Source organism: Geotrypetes seraphini, chromosome 4 (genome assembly GCF_902459505.1).
Source record: "Geotrypetes seraphini chromosome 4, aGeoSer1.1, whole genome shotgun sequence".
Lineage (NCBI taxonomy): Eukaryota > Metazoa > Chordata > Amphibia > Gymnophiona > Dermophiidae > Geotrypetes > Geotrypetes seraphini.
Window position 1 is genome coordinate 229,070,082 of NC_047087.1, and position 27,889 is coordinate 229,097,970.

Consider the following 27,889-nt stretch of genomic DNA (forward strand, 5'->3'; position numbering starts at 1 on the left):
CAACACTGCTGACACAGAATGAAGGATCAACCTAAGTTTGTTAGCGCTCACAGCGTGGTATCTTTCACCAAATAGATGCTTTTATTCTCTGCACCAGTGTCAGCTATCACTGAAGCTTCCAGAAAACCTTCCACCCAGCAATGTTACCATTTTGTGAACTCACTTCACACTCTGTTGTATTTAACATTTTCTGGAACCAGAAACATCTTATGTGCCATCAGTGCTCAAATATCTCTTGCATCTTTCCAACTCTAGCCTTAAACTACTTCAGAATTCATCTCAGTGCTATTAGTGCTTTTCATGCACCTCTTGACAAAAGGCCATTATCTGTATATCCCTTAGTCCCCAGATTTATGAAAGACCTTCTTTAAACCAAGCCACCAAATCTCTTCCAGTAGCTTGGAATCTACCTTCTTTTGAACCAAGTGTCTTCATCTTTCAAATATCCCACTTGGAAAGTGGTTTTCCACATCGAGTCAGTAAACTACAAGCACTTGTATCAGACCCTCCTTACACAAAGTTCTACAATAACAGAGTTATTCTCCAAACTCATTTTAAATTCCTTCCAAAGGTTGTCTCCAAATTTCATCTGAACCAGTCTATAGTTCTTCCTGTCTTCTTCCCAGGGCAACATTCTCACCCTGGTGAGGCTGCACTCCACACATTGAACTATAAATGTGCTCTTGCTTATTACCTGGATCAGACGAAACCTCACAGAAATCCACTCAGCCAGTGATTAGGGCTGCAGTCTCAGCATCCTGAGGTTGCAGGTTCAAACCCAAAGCTGTTACTTGCAAGTCATTTAACACTCTATTGCCCCAGGTACCTTAGTCAGATTGTGAGACCAAAGGACAGATAGGGAGAAATATTTGAGTACCTGAATGTAAACTGCTTAGTCTATAAGTGCATAAATACTAAGATAAATAAATAAAACAAACGACACACTTGGGGCGCCAGTTACTAAGAGGACAATAGGCAGATATTCTCACAACCCTCCTACCTCCTCTAGTTGGCTTCTTAGCTTTTTCCTAAACTTATGGTCCCGTGAGCCGACATCAAGCAGGAAGGCACTGGCGCTTGCACAGTAAGGGCAGTCTTGAGACTTTGAAAATTTTTTTAAAGTGACAGTACACTTTACCAGTGTCCGTACCGGGCTCAATGGATGGCATCACCTACATGTGAGAATATCTGCTTGCTATCCTCGGATAATAGCTGTTACAGGTAAGTTACTGTGCTTTACCTATCTTACCCTTCCATAGACTCTCACCAGATGGACAATATCTATATCAGTAAGATACAAATAGCCAAAAAAATGCTTAGGCTCAACTCCAACATTCCTCATTTTCTATCTCATACTCTGCTGATTTAGAAAACAAGTTGAATGATGCAGCACTTCAAGCCAGCTCTAGAATATCCTCCTAGCCAATCTGGTTTTCAGGATAATTATACTGAATATGGATTAGATTTACATGCAAATCTCATCCATATTCATTGCAGTATCCTGGAAACCAGACTAGCCAGGAGGGTATTCTAGGACTGGCTTGAGAAACACAGATAATATAAATTCATAAGAAAACTTCCTCAACAGTTGCTTCTCGTTCTGATTTTTGTTCAGCTAGCAGGTATTACTATAACTGTACTGTGTACAGACTCTAAAGTGATTATCCTTACGTATATTGTTTTACCATCCAACAAAAAAGTATCATACACATACTTTACTGCACATATACTACTATGTCATCAAATAAGAACACAGTGCTTTCAATCAATAAGGTGTAAAAAAATAAAAAAGCTCTCAGTCTTCTAAATTGCTTTACAGAGGCTTAAATGTAAAGGGTGAAAGCAGCTGCAGGATGAATTGGTTCCACCTTTAAAAGAATGGGTTTACCGTATCACCTTCAGTTTGTGGTGCTCAACACACCAATAGACTAGTGCTAAGTTAATGTTAGCAAAACTTACATTCTGTAACAAAGAAATTCAGCATAGTTAGGACAACTGTATGACCACTGAACATGTAATCTCCACATGTGTGAACACCAGTTAGTGTCATTCCAAAGCCACTCCAAATTGCAAAAGCTCGCTTCAGTTTTGCCCAGATGTTGTCATACATCTGAAAGAGAGAAAGTTACATATTCAATATACCATAGTTCTGAAACTTTGCCAGATTTCTACTGTGAACTACACTCAAGCTCCCTGCTTCTCAAGATGATCATACTGGTTTGGAAGACATATAGCTAAAAGGGTTCAGTTTAGAGAGTTGCGCGGGGACAGAAATCCCACCCGTCCCCACCCGTCCCCGCCAAAGTCCCACCCGTCCCCACCCGTCCCCGTGAGGACTCCCACCCATCCCCACCCGTCCCCGCGAGGAATCCCTCCGTCCCCATCCGTCCCCGCGAGGAATCCCCTCCGTCCCCGCCCGTCCCCGCGAGGAATCCCCTACGTCCCCACCTGTCCCTATAAACTACAGAAATAGTTATTTCATTTAATTATGCTACTGAATTAAAGGCTCTGGTAGAAACCCATTTAAAAATAAGCAAAAAGACTTTATTAATTTGGAAATATTAATTGGGAAGAATACATACTTTGTAAACGGGTTTCTACCAGAGCCTCTAATGTTTATAAATTTTTATCAACACAACTAATATACTACTTTATCCTTAAGCAAAAAAAAAAAAAAAAATAATAATTTTTTTCCTACCTTTATTGCCTGGTTTCTGCTTTCTTCATGTTCTCATTCAATTCCTTCCATCCACTGCCTCTCTTCTCTCTGTGTCTTCCATTTGCTCTGTTACTGTGCCTCTCCCTTTCTCCCCCCTCCCAAATTGGTCTGGCACCCATCTTTTTCCCTCCGCTCCCCCCATAGTCTGGCACCTCTGTCTTCTTCCCTGCCAGCGTCTTCTTCCCATTCCCTCTTCCCCATTTCCTTTCAGTGTCCTTCTCCCCCACCATCTTCCCCATGTCCTGTCAGGCAGCATCCTTCTCCCCTCTCTGCCTTCCCCATGTCCTTTCAGCGGCCTTCTCCCCCCTCTGTCTTCCCCATGTCCTTTCAGTGGCATTCTTCACCCCTTTGTCTTCCCCAGTGCTTTCAGGGTCCTTCCCCCCCCCTTCCTCCCGTTTACCCCATGTCCTTTCAGCGGCCTTCTCCACCCCTGTTTACCCCATGTCCTTTCAGCGTTCTTTTCCACCCCTTTGTCTTCCCCAGTGCTTTCAGCGGCCTTCTCCCCCCTTAAGCGTCTTTTCTTCTCCACTCCACCTTTCCTCCCTCCCTGCCTCCACCTTTGTGGCGCTTTTGCACCCGACCGACAACAGAACAGGCCCGGTCGGACAAATCTCCCTGTCCTGTAGCCGCGAAACTAAATTACCTTCTTACAGCAGCTGGAGTAGTGAAGCTGCTGTAAGAGGTAATTTAGATTTGCGGCTACAGGGCAGGGAGATTTGTCGGCCGGGCCTGTTGTCGGTCGATCGGGGGACCTGACCGGCTGTGCACATTCTTCGGGGCGGACCGCCCCCTCCCCCCTCTTTCGTTCGCCATTGCCTTCTCCCTACCTGCCCTGCCGCACACAGCCGACCGGAAGTCTTCCTGATGTCAGCGCTGACGTCGGAGGAAGGGAGGGCTTTGCTTAAGCCCTCCCTCCGACGTCAGCGCTGACATCGGGAAGATTTCCGTTCGGCTGTGTGCTGCGACAGGGCAGGTAAGGAGAAGGAGACTACCCTCGCGGCTCGACCAACCCCGCTGCGATCCAACCCCGCAGGAACCCCGCGACCCTCGGAGGCGTCCCCACGGGATCCCCGCGACCCTAGGGGGCGTCCCCACGGGATCCCCGTGACCCAAAGGGGGAACCCGCGGGATCCCCGCGGGTCCCGCGGGATTCCCGTCATCCACGTTCCCGTGCAGCTCTCTAGTTCAGTTACTAAAGACCCAAGAATTTCTGCTATCACTGCATGAGGCTTTTTCTCTAAAGTAGGTTTACTCTGCCTAACTGTACTCTTTGGAGGTCTCAACTATCAAATTATTATCATTTCTGGCTTTCTAATAAAATTTAAGAAGAGTATTTTCTTCAGTATGAGGTGCCAGGCATTCAGGAGGGAGGGTCACTAGGTTGTCGTAAACATGGCATTTGACAGTTTACCATGAAAGTCACTCATGCACTAACTCAGTATTGCTGGTTAATAAACTCCCATGGTAAATGAACACAATGTGTAATTAACCTAAAAAGTTCCATTATTGTGGTCGTCAGGAGCATTAGAATGCTAACAAGCAGCTCGATGTTCCCAGAGAGTCTTTTTTGAAGGGGATGGAGCTATATAAATAGCAACAGATGGAGCTATATAAATAGCAGCACCCCAGTCCCCTGCAGGCACTTTTCAAATCTTAATCTAAGGCCTCCTACCTTCCTGAATGACCTCCTCAGGCCTTGCTCAGTGAGCAATTGACACATGCGTAGAACCCTAACAGCAGTGACAGGGGAAGCAGCCTCCTGTCATTGCTGTTAGGACAACTTTTTTTTAAAAAAAGGCGCAGATGTTGTATTACACACGCACAATCTGTCCCATTAAAAAAAAAAGCACATCCCAACGTGCCTAGCCACCGTCTCCCTCCCCAACACCCCCCCCCCCCCCAAATGGCAGGAGAACACTTCCATGCCATGCCCCCCCCACTCCAGGCACCCTGGAGCCACTGTTCCCTCTGAACCGCCAAAAAATGGCAGGAGGAATGCCCCCACCCCCACATCCCCCGAAAGAAGGAAGCCCACTCTCAGACTCCTACTTTGGGGCCGCCTGTGTAAATGCCTTCCCAGTGCATCATGTGATGCATGGGGAGGGGCCAAAGGCCCTGACTGTATCCAGGGCTTTAAGCTCCTTTCTCAGTATCCTGAGAGCCATTTTAAAAAGGTACATAAGAACATAAGAATTGCCGATGCTAGGTCAGACCAGTGGTCCATCATGCCCAGCAGTCCGCTCACGTGGTGGCCCTCTGGTCTAAGACCAGCGCCTTAGCCGAGACTAGCCCTATCAGTGTGTGTCCTTGTTCAGGGGAGGTTCGAAGAGGGGAGGGAGTAGGCATCCTTCTTGCCATTTAGGGGGAGGTTCGGGGTGCCTGGCACAGAAGTGGGCTTATTTGTCAGGGGTCATTGGGAAGGGCCATCACTGGCGGTGGGGGACTTTTTTCTATTTTTATGGGACAGATATTTTGAAAAAAAGCAGGCTGACCTGTCAGTTACTGACAGGTTTAGACAAAACGGTTTTTACGATTGCTAAAACCCCATTTGGAATAGCCAAGCGATGTTAGTGCATTAATCACTTGGCTATTTTGCATGGGGTTTTAGCTAATTTACATGGCTGGATCGGAAAATAGGTGATTGAAGGGGGAAAACATGCGATGGGCTGTTTTGTGCATCGGATCAGTAACAGCGATCGTCGCTAAAGATGTGAAGGAAAAATTATGTTCTTACCTGTTAATTTTCTTTCCCTTAGACGCAGCAGATGAATCCAGAGACCAATGGGATAGCACACATCTACCAGCAGGCGGAGATAGAGAAACTGATTAGCAGATGGTCCTATTGGCTGGCACTCCTCCTGTTTATCCAATATAGCTCCTTGCCCAAGCATCCGTAACCCTCAATAAGCATAGCATGTAAAAAACTTCTTTCCCATAACAAATCTCAAACTGCAGTAATACAGAAAACAACCCGCCATAATAAAAAACTGTGAAAGTTGCAAAATAGAAAACAGAGACAATAACCAGAAAGGGTGGGGCTCTGGATTCATCTGCTGCGTCTAAGGGAAAGAAAATTAACAGGTAAGAACATAATTTTTCCTTCCTAAGCAACAGCAGCAGATGAATCCAGAGACCAATGGGAATTAGCAAAGCAATCCTCAATCTGGGTGGGAAGCAAACGCCGCCTCCGCAACAACCGAAGCACAAAACGCCCCTACCGCAATGTGCCCACACATCCAAGCAGAAATGCAAAGAGAAAGTACTCTCGGAATACCAAGTAGCTGCGAGACAAATCTCCTCCAAGGAAAAAACCTCTGGGCCGAGCCCAAGAAGTAGCCATCGCTCCGGCGGAATGGTCATGAAGTTCTTTCGCCACCCGCTTCCCTGCCAGCAAGCAAGCATAAAGAATGTCCTTCTGGACCCATCGAGAGATGGATGCTTCGGACGCCGCTTGAGGCGTCCCTTGAAGAATACAAAAAGGAGATATAGACAACTAAAAGTTGTTAGAAACTGAGCTCATGGAGAACGCTACATACATACCAAAAAATGCAGTGAATAAAAGCACTGCTCCCAAGTTCTCCTCCCAGGAAGAAGGAAGGAAAAGTGAGCGTGCTCCCAAGTTCTCCTCCCAGGAAGAAGGAAGGAAAAGTGAGCGTGACATAAAAGAAAGGATGACACCCCCCTAGAAGGAAAAGTGGTACCATCCAAACTGATACCTCATATTTCGGAAATCAGAAATAGGAATTCCCGCTGAACAAGGCCTGCAACATAGAAAACCGCAGAGCTGAAGCCAAGGCCACAAGAAACCCCGTGTTCAACGGCACAGCCCTTCAGAGTCCCAAAAGACAAGGATGAAACGAAGCCTTCGGTAAATTGAGAAGTACGTGAAGATTGTACTCCAAACCGTGCTTTCCAAGAGGTGCATGAATGTACCGCACTCTGTGTAGGAACTGAACCACATGAAGCTGAGAAGGTAAGTGAAGAGCAATATACCTAGCCCTCGTAACAAGCCACGAATGGCACTAGAAGCTGAAGGGAATTGAACGCTAAGCCCTCGGCAATACACTCGTGCCCAAAAAGGAACTCTGGAGTGGTTCAAACGCTAAGAAGCACTTAAGAAAGGAAAAACCTCCAAAAGGAAGCAGAAGTCACAGGAGAAGACGTCCGTAGCACCTGGATAAAAGAAGAAACAACCTGCTTCGCATAACCCTTACACGTCAGCCAAGACCTTTCCCAAAAGCTAGGTCGTAATACTAAAGTAGTACAAATATCCATGTAGATCGGACCCTAGGCGAGCAAAGCCGGAGATACCAGGAAACTTCTTAGTCCGGCTGTCGAAAGACTCATCAAATCCGCATAGTAAGGATGGTGCCGCCAATCCAGAGATTCTACAAATACTGTGCCTGGAAGGCGAACTCGAGATGGCAAATCCAAGCCATCATCAGCCAGCGGAAAACACTGAAAAGGAGAAGGCAGAGGCGAAAAAGGAGCCACGCAGCAACCCCCTCTAACTCCCACTCCCTGGGCCCGCTGAAGAAGCTAGGAAGCTTAGAATTGAGAGGCGAAGCCATGAGGTCTAGTTCCAGGAGATCTTGCGTCCATAAAAAGAGCTAGAACGCCTGAGCCACAAATCTCAACATCCAGGATGCAGAGGATTACACTATTACTAACATGCATACTTTCCCGAGCGCACACAGCACTGTACACTTCAGACCCAACTTCAGCACCAAATCCCTCTTGGTCTCACTAATCTCTAAGGTGCAACAACTCCATTCTCGCAACAAATTTGCTGTTCTCCTACAATTCGACCTCTCCGCAGCCTTCGATGTCGTCCACCACGACATCCTAATCTTCCAACTCTCCGAAATAGGCAAAAGCTCCACAGTCCTAGATTGGTTCTCGAAATTCCTACGCTTCCGCTCCTACACCGTTAACACAAACGGTACCTCATCCCTCCCCTGGAAACCGGAATGTGGAGTCCTGCAAGACTCACCCCTCTCCCCTATCCTTTTCAACATCTACATGTCCTCTCTGAAACTCCTTCATCTATCCCCCCTAGAAACTCTCTACTCCTAAGCTGATGACATCCTCATCCTCCTCGAGACCGACTCGAACCTCTCTAACCTTGCTGAGAACATATCCACGTGTATAACGAATCTCCAATCCTGGGCCCAATCTGTACAAATGAAACTGAATGAGTCCAAAACAAAACTACTTTGGCTCGGCCCAATTTTAGATCATTTACCCACCTCCATCCCACTACCTTCCGGCCCCACTCTTCAGCTTGAGTTTTTAAGCAAAGTCCTAGGCATCGTCATAGACTCCTCTCTCTCCTTCAATGATCACCTCAACTCCTTGGTAAAAAAATGCTTCTTTAGCCTTCATATGTTGAGGAAAGTGAGATCCTGCTTTCATCATTCTCACTTCGCCGTCCTCCATCCACCATCCTCTCTAGACTGGACTACTGCAACTCCATCTATATAAGCCTAACTAAGAAAAACCTCCATAGACTTCAGCTAATTCAAAACGCCGCAGCAAAGCTTATTTTCGCAAAAGGCATGTTCGATCACGTCTCCCCACTCCTCTCCAAGCTTCACTGGCTCCCAGTATACTCCAGAGTCCTCTATAAATGTGCCTGCTTAGCCTTCAAGATCCTACATGGCGTCCTTCCTCCCGTATTCCCACTCTTTTGGAATTCCTCAAACCCACACTCCACTAGACCCTCCCAAAAACTGAAACTATCTTTCCCCTCTATAAAAGGTATATCCCGCGCAGGAAAACTTGGAACATCCCTCCCCTTTAGAACCACAGAACTCTGGAACAACCTCTCATCCCCGCTCAGAAATTCAAGCTCTTTCCAATCCTTCCGCAAACACTTGAAAACTTGGCTCTTTTCAAAAATCTAATCACCTCCCGTTCTCTAGTACCCTGTCCCTCTCTATCTTCTTAGTCCCTCTCCTATATCCCTTCATTGTAGTTCCTTTCCTCTTAACTTCTGTAAACCGTGCCGAGCTCTGCGCTTGCGGAGATGGCGCGGTATACAAACCTAAGGTTTAGTTTAGTTTAGTTTACACTGTTAACATACAAGAAATGGGCCATGCTCAGAATCCGCGGAGAGAAAGTCTAGCCAAACTCATATCCTGATCCATAAAAGGATCTGCCAACAGAAGATGAAGATGAGAGTCCACCCATTGAAGCAGAACAACTTCACCTGCCAACTGAGTACAACACCTACTGCCCAAGCTGTAGAGAAATACCCCCATCCTAATACTGACCAAAAGGACCCTCAGCGGCATTCCGGAAGAATGATCTGAAGCTCCAGAAAGGTAGCCTGACCCTGCTCAAGAGTAGAATGATCAAGAACTGAGTCGCCTCTGAAGACCAGACTCCTGGAGCTGAGGATGGAAGCCATCGAGCCCCCCAACCAGACAGCCCGGGATGTTTGGTGGCCATGAGCTAGTCCAGCAAGGACCGAGGCATGCTTTTGAAAAGAGAAATCTCGTTGAGTCACCAAATCATAAAGAGCGATGCATGAGGAGCCTACCAAATAATTGGAGCCCTGAGGTACCGGGAACCACCGGAACAAAAGCGACTGCTGTAGCATAATAATGGGAAAGGAAGCCGAAGTTCCCCGTGGAGTCAGCAACAGGGATCCTGTAACCTGTACAGAATCCCATACTCTTGGTCATGGTGACTGAAGAAGAAAGCAAACCTGAGACTGAGACCCATCGCCCTAGTCACTGGGCAGAAACACATTTCTCTCCTATAGGAATAAAAACATCTCCCCGATATACCTATAAACAGCACAGGAGAAAAGAGAGCTGTGCAAATTCGAAGAGCCATGTCCAAAGAACTGAGGAAAGGAAACCACCCTTTTCGTGTCAGTCAAATGGCCCGACCGGAAGACGTCCGAATCAAGCAGTCAGTCAAGAAGAAATTAGGTGAATCACCTGGTAGCGCCAAAACGGTACCCCTGCCCACAATTTCCAAAAAATCCTTGAAGCCTTAGGTAGGTGAAATGGCATGTGCCAAAACCGAAAGCGCAGCTCAAAGAGAGGCAAGCAAACCTAGTGCCGATTTGGAGTCCATAGGGATAATGTAAATATTCTCCCAGGTTTTCCGCAGAAATGTGTAACCCAAAGAAACTAATTCAGCAGAATGGGATCCAGCCTGCCTAAAGCCTCTGGCTTGAGCACCATGCAGTATGTGGAACCATGTCCCTTAGTTCCCGAAGAACTACAAGAACTGCCCTGAGGACCAGTAACACTGAAAAGGGAAACCCAAAACACAGAGACCCCAAGAACGAACTGGAAACTGGAGGAGGATGCAAAGTTGCAAGCATCCAGAAAAATCATCACAGCCTGACATTATAGCGTCTTCTCACTCAGGAGAAAGCCTGAAGAGTCATTGGAAGAAGTCAAGATCTCCTCAGAATGAAGAGGAAAAGGTCAGGGAATGCAGGATGAGAACTGTAGGAACTGCAAGAAGAAAGAAAGTCTCCTAGGAAAAATCCAGTTTTGCAATGTAAAGAGGAGTATACAGGAACCATGAAAGCAGTACTAACTAAAAGAACTGTCCCGAGAAAACTCCAGTATGGCCGGGCAAGAAAGAAGAGAAAAAGGAAGCAAACGGTCAACTTGTACCCCAGAGTCGAATTCTGAAAACAGGGTCGTGACGGCCAGGAGTGTAAACAATTCCACATAAGCTTCACTTCAATACCCTAAGGGAAAAGTAGGAACCGAATAAAGTACCCCTTGGCAAAGTACATGAACCTGGCTGACAGAAAGATCAGACATCCAGCCCAAAAGAGAAACTGCAGGGAAGATGCAAACCTACATATAGCCACATAGCCGCCCAGTGCATGGCTACAAGGGAACTGAACCCACGCATAACAATGCGAACAAGGAAAAATATGGGGGCTGCTTATCATACATCTGGAAAAGACGGTAGCCTCATAAATCTATGGAGTATCCTGTAAAACACAGGACCCTGTAGTGTCCCAGAAAACAGAACCTAGTGTAGCCCACTGATAAAGGCAAGATGCCCCCGGGCAACCCCAGTCTACCATCAGAGTGCAACCCCAACAGGAAATCTAGCACCCTAGGACAATGAAAAAATGCTATAGCAGTATCCCACACCAGCAGCGCAGTCCCAGGGCACAAGAAGGGGAAAAAAACAGACAAAGGCAAAAAACCTCATCATATGGGGATACCGGGAGGTAGCAGGAGAGATCCGAACCAAGTCCCAGGTAGCCCCCCCCCCCCCGCCGCTGACCTCCCGCAGCGGTAATGTGCCCTCTGCTGACATTGTGCCTGAAAAACCGCAACGGAGGAACTAAGCCCATAATGGTCTCCCTCTCCAGCGCAACTCAGGCAAGTCAGGACGGCCCCCGTGTGTGTCCAAACAACAGCCCCGGTAGCGAGTCTCACCGCTGCGAGAGAGGTCACTGCAGCTGCAACTCACAGACGCAGCAATGACTATAACAGGGAAACTGCGGCAGGTGCCGAAACAGACTCCAATAATGCTGCGGGGCTCCTGCCAGCATCGTACGAGCGCGCGCCTCCCAGCTTGCGGAAAGGCACGGGCACCACAAACAGCGTCCCACTTGGCAACGTGCACACCGCCACGGCACACGCTGTACCAAGGGCAGCCTCAGCGAACAGGCTGCAAACGGTAGGACTCTCCCGCCCACGCATCAGAAGACGCTCGCGCCTCCCGCGCGCGGGAAAGCACAGATTCATTCAACCGCGCCCAAATACCAAGCAGGAGCCCTCCAGAGAAACATTCATACATTCCACAATTGTTTTTGGGTTGTTTTTTTTATTATTATTTTATTTTTTTTTAACTTCAATAAAGCACAGTTACTTACCGTAACAGGTGTTATCCAGGGACAGCAGGCATATATTCTCACATGTGGGTGACGTCATCTACGGAGCCCCGGCGCGGACAGCTTTTCAAGCAAACTTGATTGAAGTTTCAAGTTTGCACACTGCACCACGCATGTGCATGCCTTCTCGCCCACTAGAGGGCGCATCCCACCTCGTGGTCCTCAGTTCCATAACTAGCAAGGAAGCCATCCCCGGGGAGGCGGGCGGGTTGTGAGAATATATGCCTGCTGTCCCTGGATAACACCTGTTACGGTAAGTAACTGTGCTTTATCCCAGGACAAGCAGGCATGATATTCTCACATGTGGGTGACCTCCAAGCCAACCAAAAAAAAGGGCAGGTGGGAGGATGGCAATTTAGGAAAACAGATTTTGCAAAACTGACTGGCCAAACCGGCCGTCACTCCTGGATAAAGTGTCCAGACAGTAATGAGAGGTGAATGTATGAACCGAAGACCAAGTGGCAGCCTTACATATGTCCTCCATCGGAGTGGATCGGAGGAAAGCTATCGAAGCTGCCATCGCTCGGACCTTGTGCCCCGTGACTCGACCCGGGGGAGGAAGGCCAGCCTGAGCATAGCAAAAGGAAATGCAAGCAGCCAACCAGTTAGACAGAGTGCGCTTGGAAACTGGATGCCCTAATCGATTGGGATCGAAGGACAAAAACAATTGAGGGACCTTCCGATGAGACCTGGTGCGTTGAAGGTAATACGCCAACGCCCTCTTACAGTCAAGAGTGTGAAGCGCCGCCTCGCCAGGATGGGAGTGGGGCTTGGGAAAGAACACAGGAAGGACAATGGACTGATTGAGGTGGAAATCAGAAACAACCTTAGGGACAAACTTAGGGTGGGTGCGGAGAACCACCTTGTCATGATGGAAGACGGTGAAAGGGGGATCCGCAACCAAGGCTTGCAACTCCCCAATCCGCCTAGCGGAGGTGAGGGCAATCAGAAACACCACCTTCCAAGTCAGAAATTTCAAGAGGGACTTGTTGAGTGGCTCAAAAGGGGGTTTCATCAGTTGAGCTAAAACCACATTCAAATTCCACACGACAGAAGGAGGCTTAAGAGGGGGACAAACCCTGAGTAACCCTTTCATGAAGCGTGTCACCAAGGGATGGAGTGACAGGGGGCGTCCATCCAGATGTTGGTGGAAAGCAGAAATCGCACTAAGATGAACACGCACCGAAGTGGTTTTCAAGCCAGAGCGCGACAAATGGAATAAATAGTCCAAAACCGAGGATACCGGAACCGATACCGGATCCAGGTGAAAAGACGAGCACCAGGTGGAAAACCTGGTCCATTTCTGCGAATAGCAAAGCCTCGTCGAGATCTTGCGGGAGGCTTCCAACACCTCCCTCACCGATTGAGACAGGTCCGGAGGAGTCAGGGAACAAGAAACCAAGCTGTCAGGTGCAATGACTGCAGATTGGGATGTAACATGGATCCTTGACTCTGAGACAGTAGAGAAGGAAAGACAGGCAGAGGAAGAGGCTCCCTGGCACTGAGCTGAAGTAGCAGGGAGAACCAGTGCTGACGCGGCCACCGAGGTGCTATGAGAATCATCGTGGCCGTGGACGATTTTAGATGTACTAACGTTCGCATGATCAGAGGGAAAGGGGGGAATGCATACAGGAACCTCCCTTCCCAATCGAGGAGGAAGGCATCCGCTTCCAGACGATCCCGAGAGTACATCCGAGAACAATACAGTGGTAGTTTGTGTGTCTCCGGAGAGGCAAACAGATCCACCTGTGGCGTTCCCCAGCGAGCGAAAACCTCGCGCAGAACTGCTGAGTGTAGAGTCCACTCGTGCGGTTGCAGAAGTCGACTGAGTTTGTCCGCCAGACAATTCAGTTCTCCTTGGATGTAGACCGCCCGGAGGAAGATGTTCCGGGAGACCGCCCACTCCCAAAGGCGAAGAGCCTCGGAACAGAGGGGCCAAGACCCCGTTCCCCCCTGCTTGTTCACATAGTACATTGCCACCTGATTGTCCGTGCGGACGAGGACCACCTGGTCCTGCAATATGTGAACGAAGGCTCGAAGTGCTAGGAAGATGGCCCGCAGCTCTAGCACGTTGATATGACACCGACGGTCTTCTGCCGACCACAGGCCCTGCGTGCGAAGACCGTCGAGGTGGGCTCCCCACGCGTACTCCGAGGAGTCCGTGGTCAGGACCTTGCGAAAAGGAGGAGTGCGAAACAGTAGCCCCATGGACAGATTTGAAGAGTCTGTCCACCAACGCAGCGATTTCCGCAAAAGCGGAGTCACCGAAATGAGGCGAGACACCGGATCGCACTCCTGACGCCACTGGGACGCGAGGGTCCACTGAGGGATCCTCAGATGTAGCCTCGCAAACGGCGTGACGTGTACCGTCGAGGCCATATGGCCGAGCAGCATCATCATGCGCTTGGCCGACACCATCGATAGTTGAGAGACCTGGCGGCCCATCCGTACCAAGGCTTCCAACCGCTGGGTCGGAAGGTAGGAGCGCAGGCGCACCGTGTCCAGCACCGCACCTATGAATTGAAGAGACTGAGCCGGCCTCAACTGAGACTTTGGAAAGTTTATCTCGAACCCGAGAGTTTGCAGGAAGGCAATAGACTGTCGGGTCGCTGAGATAACCCCCTCCCTGGTCGGGGCTTTGATGAGCCAATCGTCCAGGTAAGGGAACACATGGAGTCCACGAGACCTCAGGGCTGCCGCAACCACCACCATGCACTTCGTGAATACTCGTGGGGACGCGGCCAGGCCGAAGGGCAGTACCCTGTACTGGAGGTGGAGGTCCCCCACCTGGAATCGTAAAAATCTTCGGCAGTCGGGATGCACCGGAACATGGGTATATGCTTCCTTCAAGTCGAGGGAGCACATCCAGTCCCCTTCCTCCAAGAGAGGATACAAAACCGGGAGAGATAGCATTCGAAACTTCTCCCGGACCAGGAATTTGTTGAGCTTCCTGAGGTCCAGTATGGGGCGCAGGTCCCCGGTCTTTTTTGGGACCAAAAAGTAACGGGAGTAAAACCCCGTACCCCACTGGTCCTTGGGGACCGGCTCGACCGCCCGAAGCTTCAAGAGGGCTTTGGCTTCGGTCAGAAGGGTCGGTAGCTGCGAACGGTTGCAAGGGACTAAACTTGGGGGACTGTCCGGCGGCGAGGACACAAAGTTGAGCGAGTAGCCCTCGGAGACGATCCGGAGCACCCAAGCGTCTGAGGTAATCCCGGTCCATGCCTCCCGGAAGGACCGAAGACGCCCCCCGATAGGAAGGGGTTCCTGTGAAAGTGCGGAGGGGAACCCGCCCCGTCCGCTCAGCCCGTCAAAAGGAAGGCGCGGGCTTAGAAGGGCCCTGCGCCGGGGCTTGGGTTTGTCCCCCTCTGCCTCGCTGAGACGGACGTCTCGGAGGCGGTCTCGAGAAAGCCGGGGTCGACTTCTGAGGGTATCGGCGCGGCGGAGGCCGGAAAGGTTTCTGCGGCGGGGGCCTAGGTTTGGGGCGGACCAGGGATGCTAAAGAGCGCTCCTGCTCCGACAACCGCTTGGTCGCCGCATCCAATGACTCGTCAAATAACTCGGACCCCACACAAGGCAAGTCTGCAAGACGTTCCTGCAGGTTTGGGTCCATGTCGAGGGTGCGAAGCCAGGCCAAGCGGCGCATGGCCACTGCGAAGGCCGACACCCTCGAAACCAGCTCAAAGGCATCGTACACTGCATGGAATAGGTACAACCGCAATTGAGACAGGTTGGACATAAACTTATCGAATCCTGCTCTTTGGGAGTCCGGTAACGAGTTTCGATATTGAGGAAGGTCCTTCACCATACCACGCAAATAGGAGGAAAAGGTGAAGGCGTAATTTAGAACCCTGGTGGCCATCAGGGAATTTGAATAGAGGCGACGGCCAAACTTGTCCAGGGTCCGCCCCTCCCTGCCGGGTGGAACCGCCGCAGAAACCCGTGAGGGCTGTGATTTTTTAAGAGCAGACTCCACCAGAAGAGACTGGTGGGAGAGCTGCGCCTTATCGAACCCTTTAGGGGGAATCGTCCTATACTTCGATTCCATTTTTGAAGGCACAGACGTGACTGTAAGAGGGTTTGACAAGTTCTTCAGCCAGGTCTGCAGAAGGACACTGTTGAGAGGGAGTCTAGGCACCTCTCTAGGAGGAGTGGGAAGGTCCTGTTCCTCCAAAAATTCTTTGGAATACCGAGAACCTACCATCAGGTCAATCCCCAGGGCTTGGGCCATGTCCTGAACAAAGGATGAAAATGAGGACGGCCTAGCCTGGGGAGACGGGGTTCTCGACCGCCCCACCGAGGAGAGGGGGGAGGCCTCATGAGAATAATGAGGATCCCTAACAGATCCCGAATCCCAGGATCCCCTCTCCAAGGCCCTCGAGGGGGAAGGGGAAATTATCCTCCTCGCAGAACCCTTGGGCGAGGACCCCGGGGTCCGTGGGACACTCTCCCATTTCCTCGGCGAGGCGGCACGGGAAGACTTCCCACGAGGTGAGCGGAGGAGCCTCGGGTTGTCGAGGCGCAACTCCGACACCTGCAGCGCCTCGCCCCCGAACGACGAGGAACGATCGCGCCGAGGCGAGCCTCGGGGCCGCTTAGACTTCCTCGATCGGCGCCTCGTCCGAGGTCGCGTCGAGGGCGAGGCGTCCCGGGAAGACCCGGAGGAAGAGGAGGAAAGACGGCGCACTCTGCGCAACTTTTCTTTGGGCCTTACACTCCGCTCAGGAGGTTCCCCCGAGGTCGAGGTCAGGGGCGGGGCCGAGACCGAGGTGAACGGGGCCACAGTACCCGAGACCGAGGTCGCCGAGGCCGGGGCTCCCGAGGTCGAGGGAGCCGAGGCCGGGGCCTCCGAGACCGAAGGCGCCCCGGCCGAGGTCGAGGCCGCCGGAACCGCAGCACGTTGCAACACTTCCAGGGCTCCCGACAGCTCCGATGAGATCAGGGCTCGGAGGAGATCCTGGAAGGCCGGAATCCCCACGAAGGTGGGGAGTTCCGAGTCCGGGGCACACTCCCTGGAGGGCGACCTCGGTCTCGAGTATTCCCTCGGGGTGTGCGGAGTCGAGGTCCGATGCGGGGCCGGGGTCGACCCACCCGCCTTGGCCTGACTCGAGGATGGCTTCTTTGCTGAAGGGGATGGAACAGAGGACTTACCCGAAGCTGGCTTCGCTGACGACGCCTTCGAAGACGAGGGCCGAGGCGAAGCCGAGGCCCCCGAGGACGCCGAGGCCGAGGTCAAGGCCGGGGCCGAAGCCGAGGCCGACGTCGAGGCCTTAGGCGGCGCGTCGACGGCGAACAATTCAGCCATTCTGGCCTTACGGCGACGGAGGGCCCTGTTTTGGAAAGTAGCACAGCGATCACACGACGCTGTCGGATGTTCGGGCCCAAGACAGACAATGCACCACCGGTGAGGGTCAGTGATGGAAAGTAACCTCTCACACCGGCTGCACTTTTTGAATCCCGTAACAGGACGGGACATCAACGAAGAAAAAGAAGAAGGCCGGGAACGACCGACGTCCCGCGGCCACGGCTTCCGGGAGCCCCCGGAGCCCAACGAAAAACAAAATAAATTTTTTTTTTTTTTTTTTTTTAAAGAAAAGAACAGAAAACAAAGCAGCACCGCGAACTAATTCGATGAAAGAACAAACTAAACGCGGCAGCTAGAAGGCAAAACACTGGAGCTCAGATCCACAGGGCTTTCTTGCTCCGCGGAAAAAATTGAACTGAGGACCACGAGGTGGGATGCGCCCTCTAGTGGGCGAGAAGGCATGCACATGCGTGGTGCAGTGTGCAAACTTGAAACTTCAATCAAGTTTGCTTGAAAAGCTGTCCGCGCCGGGGCTCCGTAGATGACGTCACCCACATGTGAGAATATCATGCCTGCTTGTCCTGGGATAATTCCATTACCTAACACCGTTTAACGGTTAAGAAATAATCATCTAGCAGGTGAAGCACGCGACCGCGCAACTGCAGGTTCCTCAGACTGACAAAACATAATACCATTAACAAACCCCGCAGTCCTAAGACAACGCCAAACCAAAACCCACAGCTCCAACACCACTAGAAAACATAACCACAGATGCAATGTAAAAAAGGAATACTCACAACCTGGCTGACAGAGCTGATAGGGCACAAGCAGAAATAGCCAGTAAAGTCTCTGGTGTGTTTTATTTTTTTTAAGGGATAGAAGAAAAACTAGAGACCCAGTTAAACCCTCTATCACTGGAGGGAGGGTGAGGCAGAGACCTGGTGGGGCCCAGGTGTAACCCCTAAAGCTGGCACCGTTCAGCCGGACACCCCTGTCTCACTGAAGAGAAAATCTCAACAGGAGAAATAGCATTGCCAGCTCACTGAAGAGAACCCTCAACAGGAGAAACAGAATGGCAGTCTCACTGAAGAGAAACCTCAACAGGAGAAAATAATTTTCCAGTCACAGCCAGAATTCAGGAGCTAGTTGAATAGGGACCTTTTCCTGCTGGGAGATAGAGCATACTGGATAAACAGGAGGAGTGCCAGCCAATAGGACCACCTGTTAATCAGTTTCTCTATCTCCGCCTGCTGGTAGATGTAGGCTATCCCATTGGTCTCTGGATTCATCTGCTGCTGTTGCTAGGGAAAACAGGTTTAGCGACGATCGCTGACTTTAGTGCATCTAGTCCTATATACCTAGGGGGTGCTTGATTATGACACACCTGGCCAGTCAGTTCAGGATATTCACAAAGAATATGCATGCCCTCCCTCCACTGTATGCAAACCTCTCATATGAGAAGCTCTGATATATAGAGTATGCAACAGTCAAACACCCTCTATGCAAAAAATAAAAATAAAAAAAAGAAAGATAGATTAGGTTCTTACCCTGATAATCTTTCTTGTAGAGGTATCTAGAGATCCTGAATGCTACGGTTTTGAATCTGAAACCGCAAGTTGCTTGCAGAATGCTGTCAATCATCTTTTGAACTCCATCTCCTTTCTGCTTCTGCCCCCTCAGGACCGGGATTCTCAAAACTCACCGGTAAAATCCAATGGGTTGCTGTCATGGCTGCAAATCTAACGATTCAGAAAAGATGAGTGATTTTCAAAGAATCTCACATATAAATGAGGTTCACGGAGGGTCGCCTAATTTCCATGAGATCAGTAGTTGGTGATAACGATCAGCACATGTGCAGAATAGTCCATGAAAAGAAGGCGTAAAAGTGTGCATGTGCAGGGAAAAGCTACGCCATAGATATGCATATCATAGGTGTGCCCTACTGCAGCGCAATATTGGCACACATCATAGGTGCACAGAGGGGAAGGGAGGGGAGAGTCAATCGTTAGATTTCAACGAGCATGCGCATAAGATATGCCTGTAATACACCTGCTCAAGATGCATTTCTAATTCACATGCTAGAGATGTGTGCTTTTGAAATTTTTTAATCCCGGCATGATTTTGGTTGGCTTACGCTAAATGCTGACAGCTTGAACATTTCTGTACTTTCCCTGACCCTGAAGAAGAACGAAACGCGTCGGTGGGGAATGAAACAGCAATGATTCTTAAGCTAAGTTCCAATTTATGAATATATTTATAAAACTGATTTTAAGAATAAGCACTGGCACTTTAATTAAGTAATTAAAAATTGCATAAAATAAACTTTATAAAAATAAATTAGATACAAAGAAAACACCGATCTCTAAGCTCTGATGAGGATAGTCACCACACAGGCTCTCTTGTTGAGAGTTTAAGTGTGGCTCACTGAGGAGCTTCAGTGGAATACATAAATAAGAAGTCATCATTCAGAATTTGAGACTTTAAGATCTAAGGAGGTGTATTAAAGACCCAGTTAGGGTTTGAAATTTTTTACCCATTACTATGATTTATGTTAATAGTGTGTTTTCTTTTCATTTTTATCATGAGCCACAGTCAGATACACAGGCCTGAGATGCGTTTTTCACAGTACCAGCACACTTGGACCAGTCAGTAATTTTGGATCGTTAAAACCCGGTGCTTCATTTGAAGAATCACTCGGCGATGAAAGAAAATTGCCTGGAATGATTGTTTTAGTATTAATGGCCTCATTGTAAAACCATTTTTATATTAAAGACCTCATTGTATTACATTTGCATGCCAAAGTCTGAGGCTGCTAGGAAGCTCGGAAAAGAACACGATGAGCCATTCTGAGAATCGTGAGGTAAAATACTGGCACACTAAACTGGCTAGAACTGGTTTAAGCGACCATCGTTAAAGGCACAGTGATTTTGAGAATTTGGCCCTTGGTTTGTACAGGAGAGATGGATTGCGGGAACTAGACTTCTAGCAAACAACATCAAGAGAGGAATAGAACAGGCTTTAAACTAAGAAGAAGGGGAAAGCCGACAGTCGACCAAGCGTCGATGATTCAGAAGAAGGTATCCCGTGAAGATACTAAGGGGAAAAAAGGCTGGGAAGAAACAAGGGACAAATTACAGGAGTCGACTAACCAAGAAGAGGAGAGTAGAAAGATTGTAGCCAAAGAGAAGAATCTAAAGACCGAAGCACAGGGAAAGGAAATGAAGGCAACAAAATTCCAGGAGCTAAATTGCATATATACTAATGCAAGGAGCCTAAGAAACAAAATGGTGGAATTAGAAGCCATGGCCATTGCAGAGGACATAGACATCATTGGAATCTCTGAAACATGGTGGAATGAGGAAAGCAAATGGGATACAGCACTGCCGGGGTACAAGCTCTATCGCCAGGACAGGTCAGGACAGAAAGGCGGTGGAATAGCACTATACATAAAAGAAAGCATACAATCGACAAGAATAGACACAGCAGAGACGGCCAACAAGCTAGAATCACTATGGGTTAAAATACCAGGAAGGAAAGGGCCTGAAATAAAGATAGGCCTATACTATCGTCCACCCGGACAAACCGGAGATATCGATGAAGAAATGGAAGCCGAGATGAAGCGAGAATGCAAAAGCGGTAACACGGTTATTGTGGGAGACTTCAACTACCCTGGGATAGACTGGAGTCTTGGAAGCTCAAGATGCGCTAGGGAGACAGAATTTCTGGAAGCTGTACAAGATTGCTTCTTGGAGCAGCTTGTTAGAGAACCGACGAGAGGAAATGCCACTCTGGACCTAATCCTAAATGGACTAAGGGGACCTGCAAAGGAAGTGGAAGTAGTGGGACCGTTGGGAAACAGCGATCATAATATGATCAAGTTCAAGGTGGAACTAGGAATACTGAAAAGAAAGAGAACCATAGCAAGAACTTTTAACTTCAGGAAGGGAAACTACGAAGCAATGAGGGGAATGGTAAAGAAGAAACTTAGGAACACTTCCAAAAAATGGCAGACAGTGGAACATGCCTGGTCCTTTTTCAAGGACACGGTGAACGAGTCGCAAAATCTGTATATCCCCAGATTCAGAAAAGGGTGCAACAAGAGTCGAACAAAAGACCCGGCGTGGATAACTAAAATAGTGAAGGAAGCGATAGGCAATAAGAAAAATTCATTCAGAAAATGGAAAAAGGACAAATCTGAGGGAAACTGGAAAGAGCACAGGAAGTATCAAAAAGAATGTCACTGTGTGGTTCGAAAAGCCAAAAGAGAGTATGAAGAGAGATTAGCCAGGGAAGCACGAAATTTCAAACCGTTCTTTAGATATGTTAAAAGGAAACAGCCGGCTAGGGAGGAGGTGGGACCGTTGGATGACGGAGACCGGAAGGGAGCAGTGAAGGAAGAGAAAGAGGTCACAGAAAGACTTAACATGTTCTTTTCGTCTGTATTTACAAGTGAAGACACAACCAACATACCGGAACCCGAACAAATCTTCAATGGAAATCAAGCACAAAAGTTAACATCCATGGAAGTGAGCCTCGATGATGTGACCAGGCAGATAGAAAAACTAAAAACTGACTAATCCCCAGGTCCGGATGGAATCCATCCAAGGGTTCTGAAGGAACTAAAGGAGGAAATAGCGGAACTACTTCAGCAAATTTGCAACCTATCTCTGAAAATAGGTGTGATCCCAGAGGATTGGAAGATAGCCAACGTTACGCCCATCTTTAAAAAGGGATCAAGAGGTGACCCGGGAAACTATATACCGGTGAGTCTGACCTCGGTTCCGGGGAAAATGGCGGAAGCACTGATAAAAGAAAACATCGATGAACATTTTGAAAAAAATGAACTTCTGATATCCAGCCAACATGGTTTCTGCAGGGGAAGATCGTGCCTGACTAACTTATTGCACTTCTTCGAGGGAATTAACAAACAGATGGACAGAGGAGACCCCATAGACATCATATACCTAGATTTCCAGAAAGCCTTTGACAAGGTGCCTCATGAACGTCTACTCCGGAAACTGAAGAACCATGGGGTGGACGGAGATGTGCATAGATGGATCAGAAACTGGTTAGAGGGTAGGAAACAGAGGGTAAGAGTGAAGAGCCACTACTCAGACTGGAGGAAGGTCACGAGTGGTGTTCCGCAGGGCTCGGTGCATGGGCCGCTGCTTTTTAATATATTCATAAATGATCTAGAAACAGGAACGAAGTGTGAGATAATAAAATTTGCGGACGACACCAAACTATTTAATGGAGCTTGGACGAAGGAGGAATGCGAAGAATTGCAAAGGGACTTGGACAAACTAGGGGAATGGGCAGAGAGATGGCAGATGAAGTTCAATGTTGAGAAGTGTAAAGTATTGCATGTGGGAAGCAGAAACCCGAGGTACAATTATACGATGGGAGGGATGTTATTGACTGAGAGTACCCAAGAAAGGGACTTGGGGGTAATGGTGGACATGACAATGAAGCCGACGGCACAGTGCGCAGCGGCCGCTAAGAGAGCAAATAGAATGCTAGGTATAATCAAGAAGGGTATTACAACCAGAATGAAAGAAGTTATCCTGCCACTGTACCGGGCAATGGTGCGTCCGCATCTTGAATACTGCATCCAGTATTGGTCACCGTACCTTAAGAAGGATATGGCGTTACTCGAGAGACTTCAGAGGAGAGCGACACGACTGATTAAGGGGATGGAAAGCCTTTCATACGCTGAGAGATTGGAAAAACTGGGACTCTTTTCCCTGGAAAAGAGAAGATTAAGAGGGGATATGATAGAGACTTACAAGATCATGAAGGGCATAGAGAGAGTAGAGAGGGACAGATTCTTCAAACTTTCAGAAAATAAAAAAACAAGAGGGCATTCGGAAAAGTTGAAAGGGGACAGATTCAAAATGAATGCTAGGAAGTTCTTCTTTACCCAACGTGTGGTGGACACCTGGAATGTGCTTCCAGAGGACGTTATAGGGCAAAGTACATTACTGGGGTTTAAGAAAGGATTGGACAATTTCCTGCTGGAAAAGGGGATAGAAGGGTATAGATAGAGGTTTACTGCACAGGTCCTGGACCTGTTGGGCCGCCGCGTGAGCAGACTGCTGGGCGCGATGGACCTCAGGTCTGACCCAGTGGAGGCATTGCTTATGTTCTTATGTTCTTATGTACAAAAGCAATCAAGTAGCATTGTAATGACAGACATAATCAGAAGGAAGGAAACGGAAAAATATCCCCAGCACTATAATTATTTTCTGCTCTATAACCAACATAATCATTAACATTATAACATTCAAGTAACTGATCAAAATAGATAGAAAAACTGTGTGCAACCAGCACTAATCTTATATAGAGCTTGTAACTACATACATGTCCAGCTATCAAGCAGAGACTTAAACCAGACTTTATGTTCTTGAGTGTTTTCCTTTTTTTTTTAATGAATCATTTCAGTTCATCTAAGAGACGAAATTCTCCAAATTCAGACTGATCTTAAGGTAGAAGGCAGGTGAAACCCACCGACAGGGTGGGGCTTCAGGACTACCAGACATCTACAAGAAAGAAGATTGAGGAAAAACCAAATCTTTCTTTCTAGTACAATGTGTCTAGTGGTCCTGAATGCTAAGGAAATACCAAAACAGCCTCTAGATACTAGGGTGGGTCTGCTGAGCTGCCTTCAAAACGGAGAACCCAAAAGCGGAATCTTCTCTGGCAGCTAGTCCACCCTATAGAACCTGGTAAAGGTGTGGGGGATAGACCAAGTAGCTACTCTATAGATTTCCTTGGGTGAAACCACCAGAGTTTCCGCCCAGAAGGCAACTCCTCTAGTGGAGTGCGCTTTCAATGCGACTGGTAGCTGCTTACTCCAGCCCCACTATATGGAGGAAATGGCCATTTTAATCCATCTGTAACAGCCCCTATGCTTTCAAATTCAGCCCCTAACCACCTAGGAGAGGATACATCACTAAACACCTTCAAGAATAACTTAAAAGCATTCCTGTTCAAAGATGCCTTTGGACTATAATCGTCCTTTTAAGGATGTTTTAGATGCATTTTAATCCTGCATTACTGCCAGTTATTATGTTTTCTTTCCCCTTTGTTCCTCCTTACTTCCTCTTTTCTCTATAAATATTGTAGTTCTTCCCCTTATCCCAGGGGTAGGCAATTCCGGTCCTCGAGAGCCGGAGCCAGGTCAGATTTTCAGGATATCCACAATAAATATGCATGAGATAAATTTGCATCTCATTGAGGCAGTGCATGCAAATCCATCTCATACATATTCATTATGGATATCTTGAAAACCTGACCTGGCTCTGGCTCTCGAGGACCGGAATTGCCTACCCCTGCCTTATCCTATCGTTTCAGTCCTGTCTGTAGATTACTGTGTTATGTTAATATTTGTCTGTCCATTTGATTATGTATTTTTTTATGTTTCCCTTTTTTATCTTTGTAAGCCACCTTGAAGTCTGATTAGTCTGATAACAAATTTTTAATAAACTTGAAACTTGATCTAGAAATCAAGGCTTTAAATGCCAGCCTCCCTCCCTTGGCATGACTGGTCAGTATAAAATGATCCGATAGGCAAAACTCATTGATAATGTCAAGGTACCAGAGGAGATCCAGATAGGAAGCCTCCTGTAAGGGCTCATATGGAGCTTTACTGAGACAGTGTAATACGGTGTTAAGATTCCAGGAAGCGAAAGGAAGATGCACCAGAGGGTGCAAATGATGAGCCCTTTAATGAACCGAGTGAAATCTGGGTGAGATGCCAGAGAGCGTCTGTTCCCCCGGGCTTGGAAATAGGAGAGGTCTGCTATCTGCACTTTCAGCAATCTGACCGACAAACCCTTCTGAAGTTCCTCTTGCAAAAAGTCTAGGACTACCAAAAATCAGAGCTCGTAAGTGTTCTACATCATCCCCAGCATACCAGTGCTGAAAGAACTTTCACGTTTTGGCATAGGCTCCTATCATCGATGGCTTCTTAGCTCTAAGCAGAGTTGAAACGACCATGTCTGAGTAACCCTTGCTTGTCAGGGCCACCTGCTTAAGAGCCATGCCGTAAGCCCAAAGTGTTCCAGATTCTCAATAGGGACTGGTCCCTGAATGAGAAGATCCACTTGGACCAGCAGTCTGAGGTCTTTATTCATTTGGAGGCGAACAAGGTTCATATACCATGGTCTGTGGGGCCAATCAGGGCATCATAAGGACTACCAACGGGGGTCCACGTGATGCAGTGAGTCGGCGTGCACGCAGCTTAACCGGCTCCGGAGCTCGTTCCCCTCCGACTCGTAAAAACGGAACGAACGGCGAAAACTAAAACGCAAATTTCGGCGAATTAGGCTGGGGAAACATATGGACAGATATTTGACCACAAACCCACCAGCTATGTCTTCAAAATCGGCGAAGAAAGACAAAGAAAAAGTTAAACCCACAGAGGACAAGATGGCGGATCCCACTGGCGGCGTGCTGCGACAATTCACGCCGGAGACGCTGGCAGAGTTGAAAACTTTGATCACCCAAGCAATATCTCCTAGCATGGAACAATTGTCCGCACAACTGACAAAAATAGAAAACATAATGGAGGATCATTCAGTGAGGGTGACAGCGCTGGAGGACCGGGTATCCACTACAGAAGACGAGGCCCGTGTTCTGACAACGGACGTGGCACGCATGAAAGAGCAATTGGATCAACAACAAGCCAAGCTGGAGGATCTGGAAAATCGGTCCCGAAGGGGGAATTTGAGATTTATGGGGTTCCCTGAGACGATCACTGACTCTTCACTATTATTTGTGCTGGAAACATGGCTAGCCAGTGAATTGCCTATGCCAGCTGCCCTGGGCCCAGCACGCTTTGAACGGGTCCACCGTGTGGGTCCCAGAGCAGGGAATGAGCAGAGACCCAGAGTAGTGATTGGGAAACTTCACAATTATAGACACAAAACGGAGATACTGAAGGAATTTCGCCTTAAAAAAGACAAATTGAACTATGACTCTATCCCCATTCGAATTGGCCAGGACTACTCTGCTGCATTGACTGAAAAAAGGAAAGTATTTTATCCTCTCTGTAGGAAGCTGGCAGATCTCAAATGTCGCTTCCTATTTCTCTATCCAGCTATCCTGAAAATTCAGTTAGAGGGTAAATGGCATGTGTTTGACTCGGATGTGTTGGCCGGGGAATTCATTAACAGAATGGGGACCCCGGGGCCATCAACAACAACCTGATCTTGGGTATAAGGTCCACATACACTAGGGGACTTACCAATGCAGATTATGGTTTGCGCTGTTTTTCCTGACATGTGTTTTCCTTTACATTTAGCGAAGAGGGGAACGGGTTTCCATGCATCAGAGACGTGCTCCTCCTTCCTGTATCCTTGTGCTGCAGGATGGGTTACTGTTTGGGGGGGGATGTTCGGGAACAGGGGGTATATGGGGGGATGGGGGGGACTTTGGGAAGGGAGGGATGGGGTTTGTATGTTGGGAAGTGTGTATTTTGTGATCTCTCCTCCAATGTGATATGGCAAATAAAACTTGGGAATTTATACGGGTTATATACATATATCAGCTCTGATGGTTCCTCGGGCGAAGGCTGGGCGCCTGGGGATCTTCAGGAAACACTGTTGAGACAGGTTTGTTTCTATGGTTCAGATGAGTGGTGGGACGTTCAGAATATTGTCCTGGAACGTTGGGGGCATAACTTCTCCAGTGAAACGGACTAAGATCCTGAGCAGATTAAAGTACCATAAAGCAGATCTTGCCTGCCTACAGGAGACACGATTAAATATGACCGAGCATGCAAAACTACAAAGGGGATGGGTGGGCCAGATTTTCTCTGCCTCCGCCAATACTAAACATGCTGGAGTGGCCCTCTTGGTGCGAAGAGGGTTTCAGGGAAGGGTGGAACAATTATATGCAGACTCACAGGGTAGATCTTTACTTTGTAAGGTGACCATGTCGGACCAGGTACTAAACATTCTAATTGTTTATGGCCCAAACCAATATGATCACAAATTTTTTCAAGACCTGGTTAAATTGGGGCAACGTGACCCTAAGAACCCATTACTAATCCTGGGCGATTTCAATCAGGTCATGGACCCAGAGCAGGATCGTACGGGTCCAGGCATGAGTCAAAGTTCAAATTCACACAAGGGCCTACCATACTTATGTGACATTCTGGACTTGGTAGATCCTTGGAGATTATTACATCCACGGGAGAGGGACTTTACACACCAATCTCGTGCTCATCAATCCTTTTCCAGAATAGATTACATCTTAGTGTCCTCACCTTTATTCTCTCGGATTGCAACCTCAGAAATTGGTCCGCTTTCCATATCGGACCATTGCCCGATATGGATGGATGTACTTAAAGAGACGTCCCATGTTGCTAGTGGGTGGCGTTTCCCATCTTATTTAATTGATAATCCAGACTTTATAACATACCTGACGGAGAAGTGGGAGGACTACCTTCGCTTTAATGCTCAGCATAGGGAGACTCCTCTCCTATTCTGGGAGGCGGCCAAGTCAGTCCTTCGAGGAGATATCATATCTTATGTAGTGGCTTACAGAAAACGAGTGGCAAGGGGCATTATCTGCCTTGAGCGGCAATACAAGACCCTTAAAAAACAACATTTAGCACATCCTACACCACGTTCTAATGAACAATTGATCTCAGCCCAGGTCGCCCTAAATGCCCTTCTTCATGAGCGAACTAAAAAATACTTATATTATACACAACACAAATACTATAGATATGGGAACAAACCGGGCAGGTTACTCGCTTCCCTCACCAAATCAAGGAGGTCTGATAGATATATTCCCTGTTTGCATTTGCCAGATGGAACGAAGGTGACTGGCACAGGGGAAATTTCTGACAGTTTTTTACGATATTATAAACATTTCTACTCCTCGGTGGAGGGTGACCAGGGACCAGAGGCTGGGGACTTTTTGGAGGACGCGGGGATGCCCAGATTGTCCTCTCCCATGCGTACATCCTTAA

General features: G+C 48.2%; 1 protein-coding gene across 3 annotated transcripts in view; it reads right to left on the reverse strand.

The window, feature by feature from the left end:
- SAMD8 (sterile alpha motif domain containing 8) overlaps positions 1-27,889 on the reverse strand; it is a 159,904-nt gene that overhangs the window by 17,653 nt on the left and 114,362 nt on the right. For all 3 annotated transcript variants that reach the window (XM_033941132.1, XM_033941130.1, XM_033941131.1), the window contains one exon: positions 1,960-2,110. In XM_033941132.1, the coding sequence (XP_033797023.1) occupies positions 1,960-2,110 (151 nt within the window). The remainder of the gene's footprint in view (positions 1-1,959; positions 2,111-27,889) is intronic.